General features: G+C 37.6%; 1 protein-coding gene across 1 annotated transcript; it reads left to right on the top strand.

Moving 5' to 3' along the window:
- Positions 1-155: 155 nt before the first annotated feature.
- On the top strand, positions 156-27,998 carry COG2 (component of oligomeric golgi complex 2). The gene is made up of 18 exons (XM_032184873.1): positions 156-307; positions 456-617; positions 1,418-1,483; positions 2,431-2,511; positions 3,066-3,169; positions 4,443-4,551; positions 6,391-6,570; positions 9,624-9,748; positions 11,054-11,180; positions 14,547-14,686; positions 18,478-18,539; positions 19,452-19,603; positions 21,207-21,410; positions 22,248-22,320; positions 23,117-23,259; positions 24,598-24,737; positions 25,686-25,866; positions 27,439-27,998. The coding sequence occupies exons 1-18, from the start codon at positions 236-238 to the stop codon at positions 27,538-27,540; spliced, it is 2,223 nt and encodes a 740-aa protein (XP_032040764.1). The 5' UTR covers positions 156-235; the 3' UTR covers positions 27,541-27,998.
- The last annotated feature ends 1 nt before the right edge of the window (position 27,999 follows it).

Raw genomic sequence — 27,999 nt, forward strand, 5'->3', positions numbered from 1 at the left:
ACACGACTACCCCTACACGGCGGCCTCCCCCGGCCGCCATTTTGTGCTCGGCGGGCCTCCCCGCCCGCAGTGCGGCGCGGAGCGCTCCAGGGGGCGCTGCAGCGCCCGGCCCGGCCCGCTCATGGCGCACGCCCCGGCCCGCCCCGTCCGGGCGGCGGGGGGGCGGAGGTGTCGCGCTGGCAGCGGCGGCTCCTGGGCCTGGCCGCCCGGCTGCAGCCGGGAGCCGCTGCCCGTCATGGAGGCGAAGAAGATGAACCTGCCGCGGGGCCCCGACAACCTCTGCTTCGACAAGGACGAGTTCATGAAGGTGGCCAGGGGCAGCGAGGGGGCTCCTGCGGGGTGAGGGGGGTGTGCGGTGGGGTCAGCTCTTCTGTATGGCACGCTGAATTTGGAGCGCTCTGTGTGTGACTAAAGTTTTTGCTTACATCCGTCTCCCTGTCCTGTTTGGTTTCCAGCCGGATTTTGACGTTGATCACTTCGTGTCGGAGTGCAGGAAACGCGTGCAGCTGGAGGAGCTCAGAGAGGATCTGGAGCTCTATTACAAACTCCTGAAAACGGCCATGGTAGAGCTCATAAATAAGGACTATGCAGATTTTGTTAATCTCTCAACAAATCTAGTAAGTGTTACTAAGTGGTGCTGTCAGGGTCAGGCTTAATACATCTTATTGTGATTTTTATTTTTCATATGAAAAGTATATGGCTTCTCTTTTGGTTCTGTTAGGTTTAAGAAGGCTTAAACTCTGACCCCTTACACTGAGAGAAACTGAGAGACCATTCCTACAGAATTTACAAGCAGCACTGAATTGCTGTTGGCCCATAATAAATGTTTTAGATGTATTAATTTATCCTAAAAATAATTCATTAGGAAGATAGATTCAAGGCAGACGCTTCTTGTTTTTATCTGCTAACACTTGTAAAAATTAAAGGGAATAAGTTACTAAAATATTAATAGTAAAGATGCAAATAAGGCCATTCGGAGAGATATTTTTAGGACTCTTCAAACTTACTATACATCTGTGTATTCTTAGAAAATCCAACACACTTTGCTGAGAATTTTAATCGCTTTCATATTAAAATTTCTTGTCCATTGTGTCTCCTGCTCTTTTATTCCAATTTATAACATTATACAGGTTCAAAGTTTGAGATTTATCTTCTCTAGAAAGGGAAAAAAAAAAAAAAAACAAACATAAATTAAGGTTTTCTTTCATTGTTGGCTTTATATGCCAAAAACGGTCTGACACCTTTATGCCTGCGTTGGAAGTAACATATTTGTGCATTGCACTTAAAATTGGAGGCCATAACAGGAGATGTCTCATCGCAGTTCTCTTTAAGTATCTTTAAAATGATAGACTTTGTCAGTAATTTACATATGAATTTACCAAAAGAGTTACAATCTTTTTTGTGATAATTTCTTTAGGTTGGCATGGACAAGGCCCTTAACCAGCTTTCCGTACCTTTGGGACAGTTAAGGGAAGAAGTTATGGTATGCTCAAAACAGTCATTATACATGGCTTGGTAATCTTTAATTCACTTTCATATAATATATAAATGTTTTACTTATGCTAATAGTTACAATTGTTTTCTCTCTGAAAATTCTATTCTTAGGTAACATGAGAGGCATTGTTTTCTAGCAGTTGTAGTAGGCTTATGTTTTTTGTAGTGCCTTTCGATCCAGAAGTAAAGAATCCTTTAAGTGTGATCAACGAATGGACTCTTGCAAGTTAACTCTATGCAGATATTGTAATTATTTTAATATCTGAGTAACTTGGAGATGGGAGTAAATAAGTCAGATTAAAGGCAGTCCCACTGGAGACTTTTTCCTTGGCCCTGTGGTTGAACCATGAAAGATCACCCACTTCAAGTCAGTCTGATTCTTGTTCTAAGTCTCACCGTGACTTAGCATTTAGTGAAGGGCAAATTTCCATCATCTTGGCAGCTGATTCAAGTGGATATTTGCTGCATGAATGTTCCATCAAATATCTTAGCCTTGATGTCTAAAACTGAGAATAGGTTCACATATATAACATGAAATAGGTTCACCTAGAGAGCTATTTATTGTATAGAAATTGCTACTTAAATCTGACTTTTAACTTCAGTTTGAAGACATAAAATCATACTGGTTTTATTACTTTGTTCTGGGTGAAAGGTGGGTTGTACTCTATAAGTTATGGAGAAAACACTTGGCTTGAAATAACGATACCTGTCATGGCAGTACTTTAGGAGCAGGTTATACTAAGATTATACTTAAGTTACTTAGTCTTATTTCTGTCTTTTTCTTTTTGAGAGTAGTTGACATACTATAACTTTTATTTGTCCTATATTCTTATTGATGTCTCCTGTTTCAGGAATTTAGAATTCAGATTTTTGTTTTTTAAAACTTGTTCTTCATAGTGGGAATCCAGCTTTTCATACTGACTTTCTCTTTCACAGAGTCTTAAATCATGTGTCAGTGAAGGAATTCGGGCGGTGGATGACCGGCTGTCTAAACAAGAAGATATTAGAAGAAAAAAGGTACAACAAATTATTACCTTGAAAAGATCCTCACTGGGTCAAATTCTGGTTTTGACATTAACCGCAGGAAAATAGAGTTTAAAAAGTTCTAGGCTGTCCAGATGCATATTCCACAGAATTTTGCACTTCTAAAAATAAGAGGGTTTGGTTGACTGACTTCGTTTTTACAGTCTTAATGATACAAGTCTTTTTCTTACTTTTTTTTTTATTTTCCAAAAACATTTATGTTCAGTTGGCTTTTTTTTAGTTACAATTGTTCTTGTTTCTGCTTGTAGTAGTATATAAACTAGTATATTGCAAATATAAACATATGGCCATTTAAATTTTGTATGCAGGAGAATTAATATTTGTGGTTTTGCTTAACTTGGAAAAATTATAGGCTTATGCGAGCAATACTTTAACTGAGACATGATTCAAAAATTAAGGTGGAGGGAGAGAACTTGCAACGGGAAAAAAAAAAATACACCCAAAAAAAAAGTCCAAAAGATTTTCAGGGTTGTTATATAATGTAATGGGATTGGGGTCAGACATAAAAAATCTTTCTTTAATTACAGATGTGTGTCCTGAGACTTATTCATGTTATTCAGTCAGTTGAGAAAATTGAGAAAATTCTACATTCCCAAGGCACTAATGAATTGTCCTCTTTAGAGGGAAACAGGTAAAAACAAACAAAAAAAATAAAACAACCGAGTAAACACTTTCTTTTTAATATCAGTGGGACTAATTTAATTTAATGATATTGGAGATAAACTTGCAAACGTTAGGATATATCTTCAGACATTTAACTCTGATAGAATATGTGACTTATTTTAGTATTTTTTCAACTTTAGTCCTCTGTAAATTTGTCATTCTGAATTACTCGTAGTGCTGAAGTGTGCATTAAATTGTATTTTTTTTCCTAGGAAGTCTCTAATCCTGTCATGTCCAAACTGCTCATGCAAATGCATGTCTTTTCCAATATTGTTTGGAAGTAAAATGTGGAATAGTTTTTCTTGCTTTCCCTTCTTATGTATAACTGAAAGGACTGCTGCGAGAATAGTCTAAGGCAGGCAAGCCACACAAGTTATACCTCTGAAAAGTTCTGAAAAGACAGGACTGTGACAAATTCCAGTCAGACTGCTGAGTTTTGATTTTCAACAGCTTAATGGAAAGCATCCTCTCCCTCTACCTTTGAGAGAGGGAAAATGTATCTTGGCTAGTTTTGGTACCAGTGTACCAGCCAGGCACATGGAATAGTTAACTGGGATGCAAGTGCAACTTAAAGGTGGAGGAAAATGACAATTTCATAAGCTTGTTTAAATGTGAGACATGCTTTGGGGCTCTTCCACTCTGTACACTGGATCACATGGTAGTGAGTGGGGGGAAATGAACAGACAACTCAGTTCACACCTAGAGGGATGAAGCACATGCAAATATTTTCTGTCACGGTGAGAGACTTTGCAGAATCATGTTTGGAAGCAAGATTGTATGTAAGTGACTCAAAATTTAGGCCAAGTTTTGGGGCCATATAGACCTGAGAAGCATAGGACTGTTTCTCTAGAGATAGCTGTGTTTAGTTTTATTTTATGATGGAAAGGGGAAATAAACAAATCTGGATCGTGAAGAGCACTTAATGCAGTTTCTTGAGTTCTGTTAAGACTGACTCTTCTGTGGCAATAAGCAGCTTTGCCATGTAGAAAGCAATGCTTCATACTGCTGGTGCTTGATCTCTTGTTCCTCAGCTTCTGCTTCACCCATTTCATATTGTAGTAGATTCAAAACAACTCTAATTTTGTAGTCTGTTCCAGATTATTATTGTGTGACTGCAGTAGTACCTATCTGAATTCCAAATATTTGTATTAACAACAAAAACTGGGGGAAAACATTATCTATTGCAACTGAAAGTGAGTATATTTGCAAGGATCTAACTGTTCTCATTATCTCTCTTTCAGTCCACTCGTAACCGGACAGGTTTTAGAGAGAATTGCCACAGAATTTAATCAACTACAATTTCATGCAGTACAAAGCAAAGGAATGCCCCTTTTGGACAAAGTGAGACCAGTAGGTATTGTATTAAAGCCAGCTTAACACTTGTAGGATCAAGCAAAAATATCTAAATAGGAAGACAAATCTCTTTTTCCACAGAGTTCTACTGAATTGATTTACAGGATAAATGACTTTCAAGAGGCTGTTTTATCAGTAGAATGGAAGTGTTATTTCTTCTGAGAGTTTATGCTTTGCTTACTAATGTCTTTAGGATAAATTATTTGAAATAATAGTAAAAAAAACATAACAAATGCTTTTTTTAGTCTATTATGTCTTGCAGTTTGTCTGCATACTGATAGCGAGGCCTAGTTCCAGAGATTTATGTTGGTTTTGTTAACTGCAGTGTACAGATCAAAATACAAGTGGAATGTCTTAGAAGTGGTTGACTGGAATAAATTGAAGCTTGTCTTTTATTGATATTTAGTGCCTAATTCTTGGTATCTGTGCTGGTAGGCTAGTGTCCCTGATAGCTTGTTTTTAATAGCTGTCAAATGTAAAAGATGACTTGGTGTTTGTTTATTTTTTTGCCTTTTTTCCCTAACCATTCACTGGAGAGAGGGAATGAAAAGTAGTGCTTAAAAAGTATGTCATATGGAAATGGGGTAATGTTTTAAGCAGATGAGCATGAAAGCTGTCATCCTTAATGGCTTCTGAGCTAATGAGATGCTTCATAGTTTTTCACTATGTATAAGTGCCTGTTGGCGATACAAACTTGTTTTATCTCAAGACTTTAAGGATACCGTATTGATTCATGGACTGTTCACAAGACTATTCTGGCAACCAAATTAACAACAGGGGTAAATATGAGCAGCAGAGTAGTATTTATGGTGGGAGGACCTTTGTTCCTTTGTTGTGTGGCTGGCTTTACAATAGTTACCAGGACTTCTGTTTTGTACCTGTTGTTGCTGTACTGGTTTTGGCTGGAGCAGAGTTGATTTTCTTCCTAGTAGCCCATATGGTGCTATGCTTTGAATTTGTGATGAAAAATTTGATAATGCACCGATGTCGTAGCTGTCATGAGATCAGTTTCCATGACTAGTTAGCAATTGGGTTACTGGTTTTGCATGTTCAGAGCAGATTCTGTGGCTATTGAAAAAATTAGTTTATAGATGGATGGCTGCAATATAGCATGCAAAATGCCAGAGAGAAAATTTGACTTGTTAAATGGGTAGTTCAACTATGATTAAATTATCGTGCATCATTGAACTCGCTTTAAATACAGAGCTGCAAGGGACCATCCTGGGCCAGGAGTATTATCTGCAGCTAGTGTGACAATGAATTGGATATAGTGGAAGAGATGTTACAGATCAGGAAATATGGTTAGCAGACAGGAGGATGTGTGTTGACTGAAGCAGCTGTTAGGCAGAAGCCAGAAGGAGTCTAATGGCATGTCGTTTGTCACCAGTGTAATTCAGTGTCTTTGGTTTGCAGTTACTTGTCAAGTTGTGCCAGGAGCACACCACAGTTTTAGTTTCTGACACTTAGGAATAAATGCCACAGTTGTCATCCCTGGTAACACATTAAAAAGGTTTTGTGTGTTATCGAACATAGTGGTTCAGTTGAATAAGGAACAATTACTGACCCATTTCTTCAGTATGAAGGAGACTGCATAACTTAGCATGTCTCTTTCAATATACAGAGGAAAATAAGTGCCTTTTTACGTAACTTTTAACTTTGGTAACCCATTAAGCTGTGTTCATGATCATTTAATGTTGACAGTTATCAAAATTGTGTACGTTTTAAATGAAATTTGAAAGCCAGATGAGGTATTTCTGGAAAAAATGTGCTTCAGCGTTAATGGCAAGGCTTTGCTTTTAATTTTTTTAAACTACTATATTTTGTTTCTCTTCATAGCGTATAGCTGGAATAACAGCTACGTTGCAGCAGTCTCTTGAAGGGCTGCTCTTGGAAGGCCTTCAGACTTCAAACGTTGACATCATACGTCACTGTCTTCGCACTTATGCAACAATTGACAAAACAAGAGATGCAGAGGCGTTAGTTGGTCAAGTACTTGTGAAACCTTATATAGATGAGGTAAGATAAAATCAAGAATCCTGAGAAAATGATCTGACTTGCAAGAATACTTGTTTTTTTGGTTATTTTCCAGCTTTGGATAGGAGCTTCAGAGTGCTTCTGTGGAGAGAGAAAGAGAACTGACCCCTAACGGTGTCAGTTTGTTGTTCCTATTTAAGAAAGAAGGTGGAGGAATTCTTTTTCCTGTTACCAGTTTTTAGTTATATCCCACTGCCTACATTTTGCTTGGGTCGGGGGGAAATCCAAATAACAAACCTTAAGCCAAGCACACAGCTGCAGTAAAATACAGTTTACTGTGGAGCAGGGTGCATTGGATCAGGTCAGAGGTGTGCCTTTCTCATCTACTGGCTCAATACCAGGCAAAAGCAGTACAAATAGTTCTTACTGCTGTTCCTTTTTTTTCTGTAGGAGCAGTATCTGCTGTTCCCAGCTGTACCAGGACATGTACCAGGATTTGTTTGGGAAGTGTTCTGTAGTGGAAAAAAACGTGTCAGGTGGCCAGTTCTCAATTCATGAGAAACTTATTTGTAGGACATCAGTTTGCAATAGTGAGTTGGACCAATTACAGAGTACTGATTACATTTTCTGAAATTAGAGGACTTTATGCTAATTTTCTTGACTGTGCAGCTTTTGCTGTGCCTGTAAAAAGTTTCATCAGCAGTACCTTCTGGTACTGCTTTGTTCTTACTGCTTCCTCTGGCCTTAGCTGAATAATCTATGCTATTTTTTTTTCTTTCTGTTGTAGTTGATGTTAATGTAATCCTTCTGAAAAAGAAGGAAAGATTAATGAGTAACCTGCCACAATAATGGGTCAGCAAGTCAGTCAGTTGTGCCCAATTTTTCTTGTCTGTCAGCACACCTGCAGTTGCCACTAAAAACATTTTTAAGCATCTATGATTGTATCATGGCAGCTCTAGTTTGAAGCTTCAGTGAAAATACAAAAATGAATTTTAAGATTTGATATTTTGCTGTGTTTAAACAAACCTGATAAAACGAGTTTGTTATGGTTTTAATAGATATGCTGAAGTGGTGTTTCCATAGCAACAAGCCTACTTTTCCCCATTTTTAAGAGGGGAGGTGGCAATAAATGTTAACAAATTTTTCATCAATGTGTTGGGAATTATGTCTGTGTTAGGTATTGACTGTGTATCATTTCAGGGGATATTTGTTCCGTGCTGTGAATCAGTGCCCTTTTCACAGCATAAGCTCTAACACTGACTGCCCTGTTGCAGGCAGTTTCCCTGCCTTTCACCAGGCTGTCGGAGTGTTTCACAAAACCATTAAATTCACTGGTCTTACAGAGTAGGTTAAACTGGGCCCACAGCAGGTCTGTGAAGTCGTTGAACAAGAACTAGCATTATGAACCTCTCAGCAGTATTAGGATGACGAATGGTCCACGGCTTTCACTGTTGTGTCTCTGGGGAGGAAAGGCCATGAAGTATGAGAGCTGCCTTGGTGATTGCAAATAACCACTTGCTTGACCTGGGGTATGTTAATAGAAGGCAGAACAGATCTCCTTTCTCTCATCATTACCTCTGAAATAGATAGCACTTTTCAGCAGCTTTGAGTCCCAAGTCACGCTGTTGCTGCATCTTCCCTTTTGCTGTCCAGATTTTATTTTATTGCTGTTACTCTTTAAATGGAGATATTTTTAACTGTTCTCTTTGCTCTATAAACCTCTAAATGAGATGTGATGTCAGACATTCTTTTATTTTTCCAGTTCCTGAATATTTAAAATGTATTTTCTCTACTCATCTTCCACAAAAAATGCAACCGCTCATAGTATAGAGTCAACATTTCTTATTAAGACCCATAAAAGCAATGTGAACATTGTTCCTAAAAGTGTTGAATATGTTCCTTTAGGCAATAACAATTGCCTTTTCTTACACTGGTGTGACTTTCTAAATATAAATGGAGAAGTGAACTTAATAATAATAAAAATAATTAAATACCTTATTTTTATTTAGAGGCTGTTTTCCACATAGTTTTTCCAACCTAGGCAAGTGAAAAGTTAGTCTGTGTAACCTCTGGTGAAGGAGTTGTTCTTCTGAATCAAGATGGGGAAAAGAAATTACTTTTTTTTTCCACTCAGTAATGCCTTTTGCAGCCAAGAGCTGGAACCTTTCCTTTCCCAGTGGAAGAATAGTCTGTCTCATAAAAGCAGGGCTATATGTCATTGTCAGTAGGATGTTCCTTTTCTTCTGTAAGAAAGGAAACATTTAATTTTTTTCTGTTCTTACCTTGTGTGCATACAGATTTATAAAACAAAGACAGCTGCTGGCTTTTGGATGGTAGAAGAAGTAGGATGGTGGATCCAGACCTTTCCACTTAAGAACAAACTTCCCCCTTGGGTGCTTTCTAATACTGTAGCAACAGCAGTGGGGACTGGTCGTGCCCTCTCAATTTCACTACTATCCATTCTATCCCCACTTCTGCACCATTCTGCTTGTTTATGTAGTGAGAGGCAAAAAATAGAATAACAAAAAATATAAACTATTGTCCTTTTCCCGTATTACCCACATAGTCTGCCTTCTCTTTTCTCAGTGGTTATCCCTTTTCCCTGGACTTGAAGTACTGTCCTGTGAAACCACTTTGCCAGCTGCTTTAAAGGCTTAACTTTGTGATGGAAGATTCTTGGCTCTTGGCTTACCTGCATTTGGGAGTGGACCAACCTAACTCTACATTAGAAAAAAAAAATTGACTTTATTCTAAGGCTTGATTAGCTTTTGCCAGTCCCATGTTTGCTATCACAGACTAGTTGAGGTGATAGTGACATGTACAGTGGGTGGGGAGCCAGGCACGTTGGCTAACAACTAAAAGCTAGAGGCTCATTTGTATTCTTGTGGCTGGTCTTGCTGATTAGAGTTGTGCATTAAGGAAAGCAATAATTTAAGCTGGCACGTTCTGCTTGGAAACTAGGAAAGTAATCTACCAAATATTGCAATATTTAAGGTTATGATATGAGAAGTTTTAAGTGAGTAGGCTTCTGAATTTTACATTGCGGTATTTCATACTCACTTTTCTGACATTTAATATTGAACTCTTCCTGGCAGGTGATTGTGGAAGAGTATGTTCAAGCTCATCCTAATGGCCTTCAGGCCATGTACAACAAACTATTGGAGTTTGTTCCTCACCACTGCCGTCTCTTGCGTGAAGTTACAGGGGGAGCTATTTCAAGGTGAATACCTTGGGGTTTCTTACAGTTGCACTAAAGTTACAGTAAATGCAATATATATTTTTGAAATATCTGTCATAGTTACTTACCATACATAAATGACTTACCTGGTCTTTCCTGAAGATTCATATTCAAGTTTGATTTCTGCCTCATGTCTGTGTTTTTCAAAACAGTGAACCCATTTTCTTGATGTTGGGGCCCAGACCTTCAGAGAAGGGAAGGAGAGAATCCTGTATTTCAGTAGTAGAATTGAGTACGGTTTACAATACAATGTGCCAGATGCCTTGTTGGTTTTTGTGCTTTTTTTTTTTTTTTTTAAATCAAGGAAACATGATTGGATGCTTCATCCAAGGAAAAGGGCATAACAAAGCTATTAGGAAAAAAACAAGTTTTAAAGTAACTGGGTTGTTAGCATACATCAAAAAGTGGGGAAGATCCTCAGAGATTTGACTCACTGTATTAATGGAACTACAAGTTTAATTGGTTTGTATACTACTTCCACTGTTTTCTTAAAAAAAGTGCTTAATTCCTTACGCAGTTAATTTGCCTGTTACAAAGTTTAAATAATGTATGTCTACTGAATTGTATCCATTTATCTGCTTGTAGACTGGTTAGTGTAATGGACTGCTGTATTTAGCAGAACTATGGGTGTATCCCCTGGGGACTGCAGAATTACTCTTCTAATTATTTGTCCATTGCTGAGCTTGTTATTACTCTGAGTTTTACTAACACTTCAGTTCTCTTAATCCCTCACCAAGTTCTAATCTTAAAAGTAGAAAGTTTTGACTTTAGAGTACTGAACTGGAATTAAATGTTTGTGTGTCTTCTGCTCTCAATTTATAAATTTTCATAATCAGAGTAGCCTTTAATCTTTTGCTTCAAAGCACAATATTGTGCATAAGTACAACATGGAACAATTAAGAAAGTGTTCTTTCATGCCATCGTATTAGTCACGTTACTTCTATTTGTTATCTCCAAAGTTTGGAGCTGTTTAAGTCTTGAAAGCCTGCAAGTAGGAGTTCTCAGCAGAAAAGTACTTGCTTTCCAGACACGCTTGCAAAATATGTAGCTGATAAAATTTTAAAACACTTCCAGAATTCTAAAAAATATTTTGTTGAGACCATGGGATCAGATATGAAACCTGAAAGGAGAACAATTAAAGAGAATCAGCAATATTAAAAAAATAACAAATAAAATAATTTAATTATATTTTGTCTGATGCAGTACATGTCTTTCTAGTTATCCCTACCTCCAAATAGAAGCCTGGTGGTGAAATATAACCATGGAATAATTAAACTTTTATTTCAGTGAGAAAGCAGACATTGTTCCTGGATACGATTTCCTAGTGAATTCAGTGTGGCCAGAAATAGTACGTGGTTTAGAAGAAAAACTGCCATCGCTGTTTAACCCTGGAAATCCAGATGTGTTTCATGAGGTAATTACCTTTTTTCCATTTGCTATTCTTGTGACACATACAAGAATTGAATGAGCCATGTTCTCCAGGCTTTTTCGCTGCTGCTCTTGTATAAATTCATGTGCTTGCATAGCCGGGAAGAGGAGGCTATCTTACAACACTTGATCTTTTCATAGGCATTAATTCTCTCCTTGTCTTTGTCAGTGCCCTCGTTCTGGCTGGGATAGAGTTAATTTTCTTCCAGCTAGCTGGCATTGTGCTATGTTTTGGATTTAGGATGCAAATAATGCTTGTAGTTGTTGTAGAGCAGTGCTTACGCAAAGCCAAAGACTTCTCAGGTTCTCCCACTGCCCTGCCAGCGGGGTGCAGCACTTTATTTATTTATTATTGTTTATTATCGTGATATTTTTACTTCATTTGCTGTTGTATTAAACTGTCTTTATCTCAACCCATGAGTTTTACCTTTTTTCTGATTTTTACCTTTTTTCTGATTCCCCCATCCCACTGGGGGGAGCAAGCAAACAGCTGTGTGGTGCTGAGCTGCCTGCCAGCTTAAACCACAGCAGTTAGGAAGGCTCATACAGAAGTTACTGGAAGCTGTTTAGTCTTGTGAATTTGGCCTTAAATGTTTGCTTTAGGAGTAGATGGCCTATCTCAGCTGTAGAATTGCAACGTATATGAAGGTGGGAGAGTATGACAACAATATTTTGGCAAGACTGGGACTTCTGTATAGGAAGGGTTATCGTTCATTTTAATTAAATGTCTGGGTTCCAACTTGGCCTAATGCTTCTCAGTTTCCCATAAAGCTTCTAACATCCTTCAGGTTTCACCAAATGCCCTGCGTAGTGCAAAGTATGAGCTGTGCTGCGTGGTTTACACAAGAATGTATTTTCTCTTCAGAAGAGCTGGTTTTGGTGCTTTAAATTAATTCTTAATAGCCTGTTATTTTATGCTAGGCTGATGCTGACCGGTGATGCTGCTACATTTATTAAAAAAAAAAAAAATCCCAATGACTTTCAGTTACTTCATGTAGTCAGTCCAAAGTTCTTTCTAGACAGCTTTTGTCCACTTAATGATCTCGAGTCTGAGTCAGAATCACAGTATTTTATGTAAAAATCAATAAGAAGTTGAAATGCCAAGTGTAATGCCAAGCTATTACATCCATGGAAAAAAAGAGTAGGAGCAGTTACAAATTAAGAAGAGGAAAAAATTGTAAATGTTTGCTGTCCTGATGGTAATCTAAGTAATGCAACGCAGACTTTAGACAGTGGTCTTCTAGCTCCGTTTTGTAGGTTGATGGAAATGCAGAAAAGTCTTTTTCTCCATGTTTGTTTGCTTATTTTGCATTTGTATGTAGTTTTAATGCTGAAAAGTAGTACTTGTTACAAGGTCCTTTTATGTAGAAAGGATTGAAAAATATTTTTTTCAAATCATCCTGTGAAAATCAAGCTAACAGTCTTAAGCATATATGTTAAAATAACTATTTACTTCTGCAGTTTTTAAATTGTTTCAGGTTATTGTGTCCTTATTTCTGACTCAGATTTGTAGCTTTACAGGCGTTTAAAAATAATACTCCCATCTCTAAACATTGATTTGAGACTGTTAACTTTAAATGCCTGTATTCGAAAATTGCTGCATTTTGTTTCAGACTCTCACAGTTTCTGTTAAATAACTTCTGTGCAGTCAACAATCCAATCCTGGAAGCTGAAATGGGAAGCAGTCTTGCTGTTAGTTCTCTCTCTTAGATATAATGTTAAAAATAACTAGATAAATGCCTGAGTTGCCTTCCATTTTGAAGGTGATAGGTTTTTTCGGAGTGTTTTGTTTCTATCTATGGCTAGAGATAGAAGGCAGCTGAGCATTAATGGCTTGTTTGCCTTTTAGAGTATTGGGCTTATTATCTAAGAAAGCAGGCTGAAAGAGCACTGATGTCTCATTCTCCCTGCATTTGACTCCCACAGCTCTTACGGTTCCGCTGTGTTATAGATAAAACCACGCTGGGATGGATGTAGTTACCTAAAAGATTTCCTGTGCAATTTCCAGAATACCATCTCCCCACACTGCAACTGCCGTATCACGAGAAAAACGTGCTGTAATGGTACACTGAACTGAAAGTCACAAATGTACTGAGATATGCAATACAAAAATGTACTGAGATAAGCAAAAGAAAAGCATGTCCATGTCAGTGCATGGCCTGTGGTCCCAGGGTTGTTTCTGAGAGCAGAACCTGTAAGCAGCGCCTCAGGGGCTTCTGAGGATGTTTTACTGCTTCATCAGAGAATCTGAGTACGTTGCTTGCATATGGGTTGTGGTAAGAGTCTTGCTGCTGCAGCCCTGCTGCTGCTCTTAGCACCACACCATCAGAAGCACTGAGACAGTGGCTTACTGAACATGCAGAGATTTCAGTGAGACATGTAGGATTTCTTTTATGGCTGCTGTTTTGGGGTTAGGAGTGTTCCTTTTTTGTTTGTTTGTTTGTTTGTTTTTTTTTTGTACAGAAACCATTTGCACATAGTCGAACTTTTTCATTGCAGAGGCAGATTTTAACTGTAGCTATGTTTTTACTCCTTGTTTTACATAATCTTTTTCTCTGTACTGTTAATACAGTCTGTTTTGTGTGAAATAACATTTTCATGTACCATTTTGCCTCTCGTTTCTTGCTCAAGGCTTTGGTGGCTTTCTGCATTGAACATGTTAATTTATTATGTTTATTTCAGGCTGTTAATAAGTTACTGAGAGTAAGCCCAAAGTGTATTTCGGGATTGATGCATTTTTTCTTTGTTTGCAACTGGCTTAATACTATTTGTAAATATCTTAAAAAACCAACCCTTCCAGTTGTTTGAAGTTTTACTGCAAATATTTGGTATTTGCAATACATATTGTTAGGGAAACAGTTCTAGAAATTCCTGTAGAACAGTTTCTATATAATAGAAAGGAAATACCATACTTCCCTTCTCATGTGTGTTTGGTGATGTCTATTTCTGGATTTTGTTCCTGATCCTTTCCATTTGTTGTATCCCTTTATCTCTAATTTCCTGGGACTGACTTCAGTGCTGTGCACCATTGTTGTTCTACTCCGGTGATTCAGCTCAGAAATACCAATACATCTGTCTGATCAGCTCTCTTTTCCAGACAATTTTACGCTTTTTAGAAGTGCTGTGTGCTGTTTTTTCTTATTATAGAGTAACACCTGCTAGATCATTGGTTTTAGTTTCACAGCAATCCAGGATTTTAGCCTTACAAGATTAGGTGATGGCAGTGGTGTCAGCCCATTCTGAGTCTTGAGCTTAACTGTAGTCTGATGCAGGAGATCTGTTGAAACCGTTGTGACTTTCATTGCTTAAGGGGGCCTTGAAAGTGATCAAAATGCTCATTCTCTTTCTGCAGAAGTACACTACCAGTATGGATTTTGTACGGAAATTTGAACGACAGTGTGGCTCACAGGCCAGCGTGAAACGATTAAGATCTCATCCGTCCTACCACAGCTTTAACAACAAATGGAATTTGCCTGTTTATTTTCAAATAAGGTTGGTATGCATTTGTAGTCATCAATTCTTTCAGAAGTAGAGTTGTCACAGCAAAATGATACTGCTTAGGGTCAGATCTCCTCGTTACGTTACAAAGTTCCCCTTGTCAACAAAATCATAGAAGTCAAACTATGAGAATATAATTACTGAGCCAAGTCATAGCTTTATGCATCTTCCAACACTTTAGCAAAATCATAGAGTACATATTGCAGGGTAGCTGGTTGTCATTACACTGAATTTCATATGCTGCTTATGAACAGACCTAGGTAAGTCTTGAGTCTGGTTTCAAGTTCTGTTTTTCAAGTGCCGTTTCTCCCTGGAGCTAAACTGTATGTTGAGTGATACTGTTTGTGCAAATCCAGATGAATAATTACAGTGAGGGAAAAAGATATTCTTCTACAAAATAAAAAAATAAAGGGCTGACAGCTTCTAGCTTTTCCACATCTGGCTATGCTTCTGACCTATTATTTCTGTCTCACAGGACAATTCTGAAGTTCTAGATCTTGTAGGGTTGTCTTCTCAAAGATCACCCAGCAATTTTCTTTATGTAAGAAGCTATGTCATAAGTTCTAGCTTACTTTTCCAGCTGGTGTGATGTACCTGCAGCATTATGTTGTAAAGATCTCGTGGGAAGAGAGCAGAGAGAACCAAGAAAGCTCCATTTTAATTCTAGTAAAGCTAAAATTTTACAGAAAGGAACCATATTTGTAGGATGTCTAGCCTATGCATCTGATTTTAGGGCTGGTTAACAGGCCTCCAGGCAAGAAAGCTGCTTGTTGGTAAAGTCTGTTAGTTGTTAAGCGTTCTGTGTGTCATCTCTCTTGGTCCAAAGACTTCTGAGAGTCTCTGGACAGCTTCATACACTGTTACATGAGCAGAGTTTGTTGCCTTGAGGGTACTGCAGCAGTGTTAGTTGTGAATCCAGTCAAAGCAGAAGCAGCTAATAGTTTCCATCCCCAGTTTTGTTTCACATGTCTTTTAGTTCCTGTATGTACGAGGATGATTACTTGGTTTTGTGGATTGCTTTTGTTTATAGTCCAGTATACTAAGTAAGTTTTTAATATTCTGCCTTTAGTTTTGAACATGCCAGCCCAAGTACTGTATTAAGTGTCTGCAGTGTGTTTTACTTGGACTGTATATACCCTCTGGTCTTTGCATTGTACTTCAGTAGGGTTCAATAACGTTTTCTATGCTAGCAAAACCAGTTACAGGATGTTCTTTCCCTTGCTTCTCAGTATCCTGCTCATTTATTTGTTCCACCACGGCTGTTTCTGGGGCTAAACTACATGTTGGATCTCTGAAATGATCAGATCTTTTTTTCTTAAAAAGGGGGGAGGCAGCAAAGGGAAGAATTCTCAAAAAAAAAAAAAAATAGAGGGAAGAAATTGAGGTTTATTTTTAATGTGGATCACTTTTGTGACTATGTTTATAGCATGATTCTATAAATGGTAATTACTGTACAGCCGTAGACATATTTATGCAGTTTGTTTAATCCAGGAAAAAACTACAGTGATGCCAAATCCTGGAATCCTGTGAGGGCTGGAGCTAATACAAATCAGTGGCAGGAGTGTGGGTCTGGAAGCAGGCAGGGTCTTCGTGTTTTGGTGATCCAGTGCTTTTTATAAAATGATGGTTCTGGCTTCCTCTGACATCCTCTTCTGTTTTTTTTGCTTGCACAACTGTTCCTGCAGCTATGCAGTGAGCCAATATGAAGTACTGTTACCTTGGGCAAAAAAGGCTGACTTTCAACTCTAATAAATTTCTCCAAACCACTTCACTGTACAAATATTGATGCTGTCCCAAGGAAAAGGGCAGGAACACTCAATACAGTAGTGGTGCTGACTGTGCAGACTCTAAGGGTCTGTGGAACTGTAGCAATTATAAACCTCTTAACAACAGAAAGACATCATTAATAGGTCCCTGAATCTGCCCTTTTGTTTGAAAGTGCAACTGTTCTAATGCGTAACCACTTGATCAAACGTTGATGCTGCTTTTCATAAGATGGAAGTGAAGCTTCAGCATCTTCTCTCTGTTCAAAAATATTTTTTTTCCGATTGGATACTTTGGTGTCTGGCTCATACAAAGAAAAATAAATATTTTTCTTTTAAGATTATTATAAATCTGAATAGTTCACTATTTCAGTAAATGGCTAGATAACGGCAGCTGCTTCATCTTTTACCCTATCAATCCTTTATACCTGAATCATCTGACAACTTTTGGAATTGCCCATGAATTCTTCAGTGCACAAATGTGAAAATAATGCCATATATTCATTATGTATAGCAGCAAAGCTTTTTCTTTGAAGTGTGTAACTATCCTCAAATCATACAGGATTTTTATTGAAGTGTTATCTTACACTGTGACATTTACAGTTAAGGTTGCTGTTTTGTTTTTTTCCAATTGCAGAAATTGCTCAGAACAAACAGACCTCACTTAAGCCTGTACAAATGATTCTTTAAGGAGTGGATGGATGTAGAGGCATTTCTTTTGTAGCAATGCAGGCACAAGCACCCCCAGTAACTCTCTTCCTTGCCGTCTGTTTCATTTATGTCATTACAGCTGATAGTGGATAGTAATGAGCCTACATGGTAGATATTTTTTGCCCATCTAAAAAATATTCAGCAAAATTTGCATAATTTTTAAAAATCTGATTTGATTCTCTAATACTCTTCAGCGTAAGACCTGAAGACACTCCTTTCTCAATGAAGGTGTTGTACAGGCAGGAATGAGGGTTTGAAACCATTTCACAAATATTTCTAAAATATGTGCTATGTCTTGGTAGCAATTGAAAAAGATAAGTCACATCACTTGCTTTTTATTCCAACCCCTGGTGTGTCAATCACAGATCGCTACTTAAAATACTGTAAGCACGCATCTAGTCCATTAGTAGTTTGAACAAGAAAAGCTAGATGGGTCACTGCTCTGATCTGGAAATTACAGTTGAGAGGTTTTAAGATGAGCCTTGCAGGTTCATAATTGGTAACCTTGGTAGGTGTACAGATTACTCTGCACATAAAAGCAAAAAAGGAAAAATGACAAAAACTTATTATGGAGGACTGTAAAATACAGTTTTATTTCAGCATTAGAGGTAAGAACTTGGTGAAAGGATACATTTCTACAACTCCTGCACAACAAGAGTGCTTACCTTATACTTCTTTAAATATGGATAAGTACTGTAATGTTTTAATATTAATTTTGCTGTTACACCTCAAAAAATCAAGGGGTGGAATTTTTTTTTCTATTTTTTGATAGTTTCATTTCATTGGTTTCATTGTTTCATTGGTTTGTTCAATTTTTTTTAAAGGTGGGATAGGGGGTGTCAGGGCATCCTGTGAGGAACTAGTGATTTTTCAGGTGCAGAATTGTTTGCAGAACCTTATGCCACTGTTCATTAACAAACATGCAGAAAGCTAAAGGCTCCCACTGTCATGTGGCATGCTTGAAGGTCAGCTAAAGCAAGTACGAAATGATGTATTCACTTACAGTGTGAAAACAGTACCGATTAGAGGAAATAAAAAGCAGCAACAAAACCATTTCTAATAAAATCTAAGGACTTGACACTGAGCTATGGCTTTGATAATGCTCGTAATTGTGATTTTCATAATTTCCCAATGTATAAATTTCATATCTGCCTGTAAAATGTCAAACATTGTCTTTGCAGGATTTAAAAAACACACTTAAGATCTTTTCTTGTATGTGCACTGATAGCATAGATACTGAACATTGAAAAGCATTTAGGCATCAATTTAAGCAATTGTTGATTTATAACATTCAAAACTTCTATTTTTCAGATTTAGAGAAATAGCAGGGGCCTTTGAAGCATCGCTTTCAGATTCACTAGAGGAAGCACCAGGTAAACTTTAATTGCAAAAATTAATTATTTCCCTATTAAGAAGGAAGCACTGTTTTAAGTAGCAGTGGTTATTGTCTGTTTATTATTACTTACTAATGGGCATCCTGAGGGTTCACATGAGCTTTCTGTTTTCTTATGAACTCATTAAACAGTGGAATACATTTTTGTAGGGAAGGCAATATAAGACTACTGTTCAGTGATCGCTTACTAAAAACCCCTTTTTACCAGTAACAATTAACATATTTGTGGAAATGTCCCCTCAGTGCAAGAAGGAAGTATTGGCATCCTGTAAGTGACAACCAAAAGACAATGCTGTGTTATTGGGGCAAACTTTATTTTTATAGACATCTTCCCCACTACATAGCCCTATCTATTGGCAGCATTTAGGGTTGCTATAGTTCGTTTGTGTTGGTGTCTGCTCAAAAAACGTACGTTGATTTATGAGCAGATGAGGAGGTAAGCATAGGAAGGATTACAGTGGAAGGACAAATCTGGTGTATTTGTTAGAAGTACACTGTAATTAGAAAAGATGTTACTTCAGTTACTGGAGTAAATGCCTGTGAAGAAGGTAGCTAAGATTAACTTGTGCATGTGTATTTTTACTTCTGACTTTTAAATTATAGAACTGAAGAGCAAGGAGGAAAAAATAATGGTGATGAAATGCATAAATCCTACAATTTCAAGGCATTTATCTGAATCTTGCAGACACATTCCTTAGCTTTATACTATATAATATTAGTGCATGAACTGCTTTAAAAGTATTTGGTTTAAATATGGATATTCCTACTGTGTTTTCAATAAATATTGAAGACTTCTTTTTAAATCTCAGATAATGCAATTATTAACATCAGTGATGTTCCGTCTTTCACAGTGTGCTTAGGAACTTGACCTTTGTTGCCTGATTGTTTTCAGAGGGCAGCTCATATTGCCTTTTGGCCACTCACATGGTCTGGACGAGTCTTCTGAAGTGCTGGTCAGATCAAATGTTTTTACCACTGTTAGCACACCGTCTGTGGAAACTTAGTCTGCAAATTTTGGCACGTTACTCCGTGTTCATTAGTGAGGTAAGAAAACTATGTACTTAAGGTTTTGGTGATTAGTTATGTCCATCAGTAAGAGACCTCTTGAAACAAAATGTGTAACTTCTCTCTAATTACTGTTCTTCTGAACTTAAAAATGCTGAACAAGATCACTCAACCAGTTCCTGAGTTTGTTTTATATAAAGTATCACTGCAAAACATATCATTGGGCACAAATATCAGTATTGCTCAAGTATTACTGTCTGATGGTTGCCAAGATTGTACTATGTGTAAGATTGCTTCTGCCAGAGACAGAAGTAGCCATAATCTTGTGTTTTGTACAGTTGGTATCAATATGTTTTCATATTGATACTGTGAACTAGGTTGTGAAACTGAGCCAGGTGAAAACTAACCTTGCAAAAAAAATAAGGTGTTGAGTTAATACAAATCAGTTGCTGCATGGTCAACTGACTCAACATCGTAAGTCACGCTTCTGAGCAGAAGATCTTGTGCTTTGCCCCATTCCTAGCCATACAAGTTTCTCTCTCCCCCTTTCTTGTGTTACAGAATGACAGCATGATAGAATAATTTGGGTTGAAAAGGAGGTCTAGAGGTCATGTGGTCCAAATTCCTGCTCGAAACAGGGCCAGTTTAGATAAGGTTATGGAAAACCTTTTCAGGTTGAATTTGAATATCCAAAGGCAAAAATTTCAGTCTCTTGGGGAACCCTTTTACAATGATTGACCACCCTGGTAATTAAATATCTTTTTCCTTTTGATATAAATCCCTTTGTTGCACTTCATATCCATTGCCTGTTACTGTCACTGTATCTCAAGACAAAGTCTGATTCCACCTTCTCTGTACATTCCACTCAGGTAGCTGAAGACAGCAGAAAGATCTCCCTTTATCTTTCTCTTGAGACTGAATAGCACTGTTCTCTCAGCTAAATTGTCTTACTAAAAGTGCTCATTAAAACAGCAGCTGAGTGAGGCGTGTGATTTACAGCTGAGGGCTTGAGGAGGTGGGAGAAAGGAGATGATTGACAGCAGTGAGTCATGTTTTCTGAGACCAAAAAAAGACCTTGAGTAGCCTTGTTGCAAGCATGATAGAAGAGGAGGGAGGGGGAGACTCAAACTGCTCTATTTGGTGACTGTTGGCGTAGAAGGTGCTCAAAACTCTTGCACACAGATCTGTGAGCGTTGCTCCTTGTAGTGCTGTAGTAGGACAGGTGGACTGAAACAGTCTATTGTTTCTGCAGTTAGTTGTCTCTGCAATGGAAAGTTAATTGGCACAATCCACAGCTGGTTTTGTGTTCTGGCGTATGAAATAGTCTATTTCTACAAAGCAAATAATAATCAAATTTTTGATCTAGCACGTTCTGTTTATTTGAACACCACACAGGTGGTAATTACTCCAGGATGGTATTGTCCTGTGGCATAGTAATAAGAGCTCTAAATTACTGAGCCATTTTGTGCACCAAAAACTGTTTTAAAAATACTGCTTTTAATGCAATTTAGGAATGTCAGTATCCCTTGCAAGTGTTACATTCTAATGCCAAAAACTTAGGAAAACTTTGTGCTGTTTCTGTATACACAACTTTAACTGCTTTTGCTATTGCTAGGACTCACATCTCAGTTTGATGTTTCAGGTTTCTGTAAGGCCCATTTCCAGTGAGAATGCAAAGGAAAGCAAAAAATCAGTGCCAGCTGGCAGAAAGGTTGAGGCTTCCATAAGCCTCAACCCTAACGAGGACCAAGGGAATGGGTCTTCTCCAGAAAGTCAGCCTTTGCCTTCTATATCCAGTACTCAGTTGGTGTATATTGCTGCAGATCTGGACAAACTCCAGGAACAGGTTTGTGCTTGAGACTTTACTTACAGAAGTCTTTGTCAGTCTGTGTGCCAGTACTATTTGGCGTTTTGTTAATGATATTACTACCAAAAAAACACAATGCATTTGTTTAAGATTTTTTTTTTTAATTCTAAAACTGGAGTAGTCTGATAGGAAAAAATACCACCTGAAATACAGGGTCTATTCTCTGGATACTTTGAGTGGCAAATTACAGAGAAACCACTTCAGATATTTAAACTTTTAATCAGTAGCTTCTGGACTTTACCACTACAACATGTTGTTTCTACTCACTTCTAATGTAAAGTGTAACTGTCCAGAGTATTACTTTTGCTAGTAATCTCTCTGATGTCTCAAAGTGTGGTACAGTATTCAGCTTTAATGTTATTCTCTTTTATATATTTACTGTTTTTAAAAATCTTTCAGCCTCAAAAAGGTTTTATAATCAAGATTATTGTTCTATCATCATGTTTTACTAATGAACCAGAATCTTTGAAAGAGCTGTATGGTATTTATTTGCTTTCAGTGGGGACTCTTTCATGTTTTTCAGCCAATGAGGCTGGAATTCCTGTATCTTGTGAAGTTGCCTCTGGGTTGGTAGTATTTTGTTAATTATAAGTTATTTCCCTGAGGATAACTGTAAGGTAGAAAATTGAATGATAGACCTTAAATCCAATTAATACTGTATTTTTCTGATACTAGGTTTCGATAAACAAAATTAAAAATTCAGAAAAGACCGAAGGTGTCTTTTAAAGCACTTGTAACTTGCAGAATGTATAAGAGCCATTTAAATATATTTATAACAGGACTCTTGTTTGTTTGTTTGTTTGTTTGTTTGTTTAGATTCCTGACGTCATAGAAATGGTTAAACCAAAACTTGAAATGATTGGCTTCAAGAACATGTCTTGTATTGCAGGTAAACCTGAGAGGCTGAATTCAGTCTTTCCCCATTCTCCCAAGTCCCTTTGCTGACCAAACAAAATGAGCTTTTACATGCCGTATAATTTACCATGAGAAACTTGAAATCACTCATGTTTTATTGCCTAATGATGCCTGCTTCCAACATTAACCATTCTGTGAAAGAGAAACTACCTTGAAGTCTAGAAAACATTTGATTAAAATTCAGTGAGTCTGAAGTGCTTTTTTTGGGAAGTAACTTGTTCAATAATTAGGATGCTTCTCCAGGAAGAGAGGGACCCACTTAAATCTAAATCAAGATTATGGGTAGATGGATAGATGCCTAAGTCCATGAGAGTGGTAGCTGCTTGTGTAAATCCCCAACTCAGTAGATGATCTTTTGCCAATCACAGCTTTGTGTCAAGCGTTTTCCAGTCAGTCCATGGGGAATTGAGGTACTGTGAGAGAGAATTTCACAGCCTCAGTTTCTTTGGTAGGTTTGAGCCTTTTGATTCAAGCCCCTTGCTGCATCGATAACACTGAGAAGAGGGAAAAAAAAGTGAACCTGGAGAATGTCAAGTTACCCTTTTTTAATTGTCTTCCCTGTATTTGTTTTTTCTGGCTGAGAAATGGTTGATATTCGTGGAGATACTTTATAAATGGTTGGTGTGTATTTATTTAGCAAGCATCCTGTATTCAGCACCGGCAGCCATCTAGGACAGGGAATGAGATTGGGATGATGCTGGATTCACACAATTTGTAATGTGATTGGGCAGGGTAGCTCAGTCTAAACTTCATTTTTTTTACTTGAATAGAAGCCTTGGAAGACTCAAAGACTTCTTTATCAGCCTGCGTGCCTACCTTGAATAACAGAATTATCCAGGATCTGAGTGAGTCCTCTTTCACTTATCTGAAGAGTGCACTGGAAATTCCAAGATTATATAGGAGAACCAATAAGGTCAGTGCTGGTTGCAGAAGGAAAAATAAATCTCAGAAGGGCCTGTACTAAGAATCTTAACTGGGCAGTACATTTACAATTTCAGGGCTGTTCATATCTGCTTGAGAGTCAAGAAATGTATTAAATACTGAGATGACTTAGTCATTACTGTTTATCTCTTTGAAAAGAAAGAATTGTATTTTCAAAATTTTAGATAGGGTAACAATGATGAGAGCACAGGTTGAGACGGAAGGGCAAGACATAAAACTGTTGTACAAAACCAGAACGGTTAATAAGAAAAAATTGGTTTCCCTCGTCTCATAGCATGTATTGTAAGATGTGCTGCTGTTGGGTGGCAGGGTTTTGGTAGGGTTTTTTTTGTTTGTTTTGTTTTGTTTTGTTTTTGTTTTGGAAGATGGGTTGATCAGGGCAGGGAGTGACACTTCAACCTGCTATGTCAAGAATTTTTTTCTTGGTGAGCTAGCTTCCTAGATTTCGTTCGGGAATGCCATGCACAGAAGAAACAAGATAAGAATGGTTAATAAATAAATAAATAAAATGATTTGGTGAAAAAACAATAAAAAGTAATTAATAAATATGTTTCCAAAACCATGTTCAGATCTTAGCGTGTCTTGTTGCTGTGCCTTGTCTTTGCCAATTTGCACAGTTGTTATGGTAGCTGGTTTGGTCTCATATAAAAAAAAAAAAAAAAAAAAGGCAGTATAAGAAAATATAAGTAACAGGCATTTCAGATGTCAGAGATTGTGTACCCTGGGTATGATCTGTTCCCCTGCAACGCAGGAGGTCTGTCCAAGCTATTGCATGGATCACCCCTGAAGAAATGAAGCAGTCTGCTTCCAAGACCATCTCAGAAGAAAGTAGAGAAGGGATATTAGAGTTATCCCAAAAGCTTTCTTCTGAAAAACATAGTGAGTGGGTGGGGTGGTATGAGAATAGAAGGAGCAGTGGTTTCAGTTTAGTGAAGTATGATACGAAATAGCAGCTATTTTAATGAAGAGAGCTAGGCTGTTGTTTATACAGAGCGTGTTCAACTTTCTGAAGTCAGCATGAGCAGCAAGTAGGCAATAATAGGGGTGGCTGGCACATGCATCTCTCCAAAAGCTTTGGTCATTTTGGACCTTGTTTCATAGCATTTTACATAGTATAAAGCTGCTGAATGATTTGGTCAAGGTTTGTTCCATGTCTATGAAGATCTCTTTATTGATTATTTGTGAATAATCTATTTCTTGGTTTACATGCATGCTCAGCATTTCACGTATGTGCTATAAATGGTGTCCATGTGTTCAGTAAATAAATTACAGATTCTTTTTTCCACCATGTTTCCCTGCCTTCTCCCAGGAAGTGCCAACTAAAGCTTCACCTTATGTTGACAGTGCTCTTAAGCCCTTCTACAGACTACAAAATGAATACAGAGATATATTGAAACAGCCCATGATTCATCAGTGGTTGGAAGGCGCCCTCTCTGAAAGCACACAAAAGTAAGAGAGCCATGCACAACATTCGTTGTACTATTTAAAAACTTCATTGTCAGTTGAATGGGCACAGGAGAAAAGAGAAAACACGCTACAAGTTGACACAGCCGTAAAGAAAATGGGAATATGTCCCCTTTTTGACCTGGTGCATTCGTTCAGATTTCTATTACTGTTTTGTACTCAACAGATGAAAAGCAGGGCTGGGAACTCGAGACCTGACCTCTGCTCAGATGTACACAAACTGACATTGTGGATAGAGCATATGGAAATTGTTTTGCTCTAGTAATGCAACAGTAAACTAAAACCTTGCATTTTGTCTCAGAAATTACTTAAGTCCTTAACCTCATGTTATTGTCAGCAAATCATGGTCAAATTCTCAAGAAATTTGAGTTTGACTTTCCTTTGACAATTTTATTGTATACAATGATAATGCAAATTTTAGTGCTTAAAAAAAATAATGAAAAAAGCTGAAAAGCCAGTTGTTCCCAGCTGTATAAGGCAGTCAAAACACAGTGCTTTCCTTCATTCTGGTTTCCTGGCTAGCATCTTGAGGACTTCTGAGCATGAATATCCATCTGCATTAAGTTCTTTAATGAAATTTGTTTGTCCGTCTACTTTCCTTTCAACTTCATACTGCTGTGAGATGTTATCTTCTGTGAGTTCAACCATTTCAGTGTGTACAAAAAGAAAGTAATAATTGCTTTTGTTTGGATGTTCTGCCTGATAATTTCATTGGATACGTGCTACTTCTGGCACTGTGGAAAATGAGAAGGAGGCTTCAACACTGAATTGTAATCTTTAGGTTGGCCTCTGTACTTAATGGTGGAAATATCAGTAGCTTCTTCTCAAAACCACTCCTCTCAGCATTCCTCATAATTTTTATGAGGGCCAGTGATGTGCATGCAGTAGGCTTTTCTGTAAAAGTGTAATTTTTCTCAATCTTCCTTCATTTAGGTATTATGAAACTGTTTCTGATGTGTTAAGTTCTGTTAAGAAAATGGAAGAGAGCCTGAAAAGGCTGAAGCAAGCCAGAAGAACTGCAGCTTCAAATCCTGTTGGTACGAATGGAGGTATGAGTGATGATGACAAAATCCGACTGCAGCTGGCCCTCGATGTCGAGTATTTTGGAGAACAAGTAAGTTAAAAGAGAAGTTTGTCTACTGCTGTTAGGTAAGGGAGTGAGATACAGGAGGAAATGGGAGCTCAGCTTATTTTTTTGGTCTTAAAAACTTTGTGCTTTGTTGGTTGTTTTTTATATCTGTGTAATTCAGGTGACTTGAAACCTTAATGATCATAGAATCTCCTTGAGCAATGCATGCTTTCTGTGCTTTTGTATACAAGTGAAAAAGGTATTTCTCACTATTCAGAATTCAAGTATTGCTTAGTACTCAGAAGCACAAAGAAATACTGCGTGGACAGACCAAAGGACAGGGTATTTTCTTAGCTCTGATGGAAAATTCTTTATGGCCTTGCTTTTGTTTGCCTTCTCCTGGGTAATTCCTGCCTTCACGCACTGCATAATCAAGGGTTTATTCCCAAGAGCTTGGAAGGGGTCAGATTTCTTTCTTGTTGTGCTATGTAACAGTAAGTTCCTTTTGATGCTGAATACAAAAACTAAAACAGCAAAGTAGAAACAAGTAAAAGAACAAAATATTCCAGGAAATGCGTGTAGTAGCTTTATCAAATTGTGCTGATTAGTAGTCATTATTTCCATGTGTAAGTTTCAGAAAAAAAAAGTAGACTACTAATTGCACGTCCATGTCATTAGTTGCCAAGCACTTGTTATCAGTCTTGGTTATGAGCAGATGTTGTCTGTACAGTAAAACAGGTAGGTAAATTCTTCCTGTGTGTAAGGAGATGATTTTCTTATTTCAGAGGCTTACCACAAAGGAGGAAGATTTGGGTGGAAGCATGGAAATCTTATTTACTAACAAGAAATACTATTTGGCAGTTTTTAACTGGGAGCTTGAGTTGGGTTTGTTCTTCTATTCCTATCCAATTATGTGCATTAACATAATGTGAATTTAAGTTAAACTGGGATAGATTATTCATAATCATTTAGGAGCTGGTGGACATTACCAAGAGTTCCAGCAGCAAACGTCTTTCAGGATCACTTTATCATGGTTTCATTTAGATTTCAGTGTACTTTTGTTTTTCTCATGGTTGTATTTTTCTAACTGCCAAAGCAAGAGATTCCCTAGGTAAGAAATGACTTGTAGCAAACTCTGTTGTTGTCCTCATCCTACAGGAAATTCAAGGCTAGAACAATGGGCTCTTGCAGCTTATTGAAATGCTTTTGTTACTGTGCTGTTGGCTGTTATTGGGTGTATCCATGTTTGCCTTAAAGGCTTTCCTCAAATCCCAAATGAGGATTCTGGGCAAAATTTCATTTGAAATGAATGCATTAAATGCATAGTTACAGCCAAGGTTCTCTTTCTGACTGTTTCATTGACTTGACTTCCAACTGACTTAGGTTAAAAGTTGCCTAGAAGATGGTTAAATATTTTACTGCAGGACGCTCTGTTGAATGGAAAGACTTAACTGAGCAAAGCTGGATACAGCGTTTTTTTTGTAGTGTGCACTATATGCAGTTATATTTCTTTGCTCATCAATGCAGGACAAAACATACGCTTTACTAATTGTTTTAAGGAGAACAATCCATAAGCTTTTGTTCTAAATAAAATTAACGTTTCTCTTGTCTTTCTAGATACGGAAGATGGGACTGGATACAAGCAACATAAAAAGCTTTTCAGCCCTTACAGAGCTTGTCCTGACTGCCAAGGATCAAGCTACAGTGGAACAATCCTAGATACTTTTGAAGCGTGTGATTGAAGATAAACACTGTCCCTAAAAAAAAAAAAAAAAAAAAAAAAAAAAAAAAAAAGACTTCACTGTTCTTTATTTTACCAAATAAGTAGCAATGAAGTGCTTCCTGTTGTATCCTAAGCAACAAATAGGTGCATCAGCTGTCAAGAAAGAATCAACTGTCACCGAAAGATTGAGAGTTTACCATAGTTTTCCATTATATGGAAAGCAGTCAGAAATTCTAAACTTTTTACTATAGAATAAAAGTGGAAGGAAATGTTTTTTTTTGTTTTATTTTAAATCTTATATTGTAAATGAATGAACTTACATGATGAAAATAATATGTAATAAATTGTCTTCCTACCTTTGATGTCCCATATGTTTTTGAGTCAAATATATTTATTGCTGGCTGTCTAAAGCTTTCAAAGGGACAGCTCTTATGGAATAAAGACAATGCTCACAG

This window comes from Aythya fuligula, chromosome 3 (genome assembly GCF_009819795.1).
Source record: "Aythya fuligula isolate bAytFul2 chromosome 3, bAytFul2.pri, whole genome shotgun sequence".
NCBI classification, from domain to species: Eukaryota; Metazoa; Chordata; class Aves; order Anseriformes; family Anatidae; genus Aythya; species Aythya fuligula.

What these genes read in the sequence shown, in the direction of transcription:
- COG2 (XM_032184873.1), top strand. Translation starts at nt 236, where the DNA reads ATGGAGGCGAAGAAGATGAACCTGCCGCGGGGCCCCGACAACCTCTGC. An exon ending in TCCTCTTTAGAGGGAAACAG is followed by an intron (nt 3,170 to 4,442) that starts GTAAAAACAAAC and finishes TCTCTCTTTCAG; the next exon opens with TCCACTCGTAACCGGACAGG. An exon ending in TCGAGTATTTTGGAGAACAA is followed by an intron (nt 25,867 to 27,438) that starts GTAAGTTAAAAG and finishes TTGTCTTTCTAG; the next exon opens with ATACGGAAGATGGGACTGGA.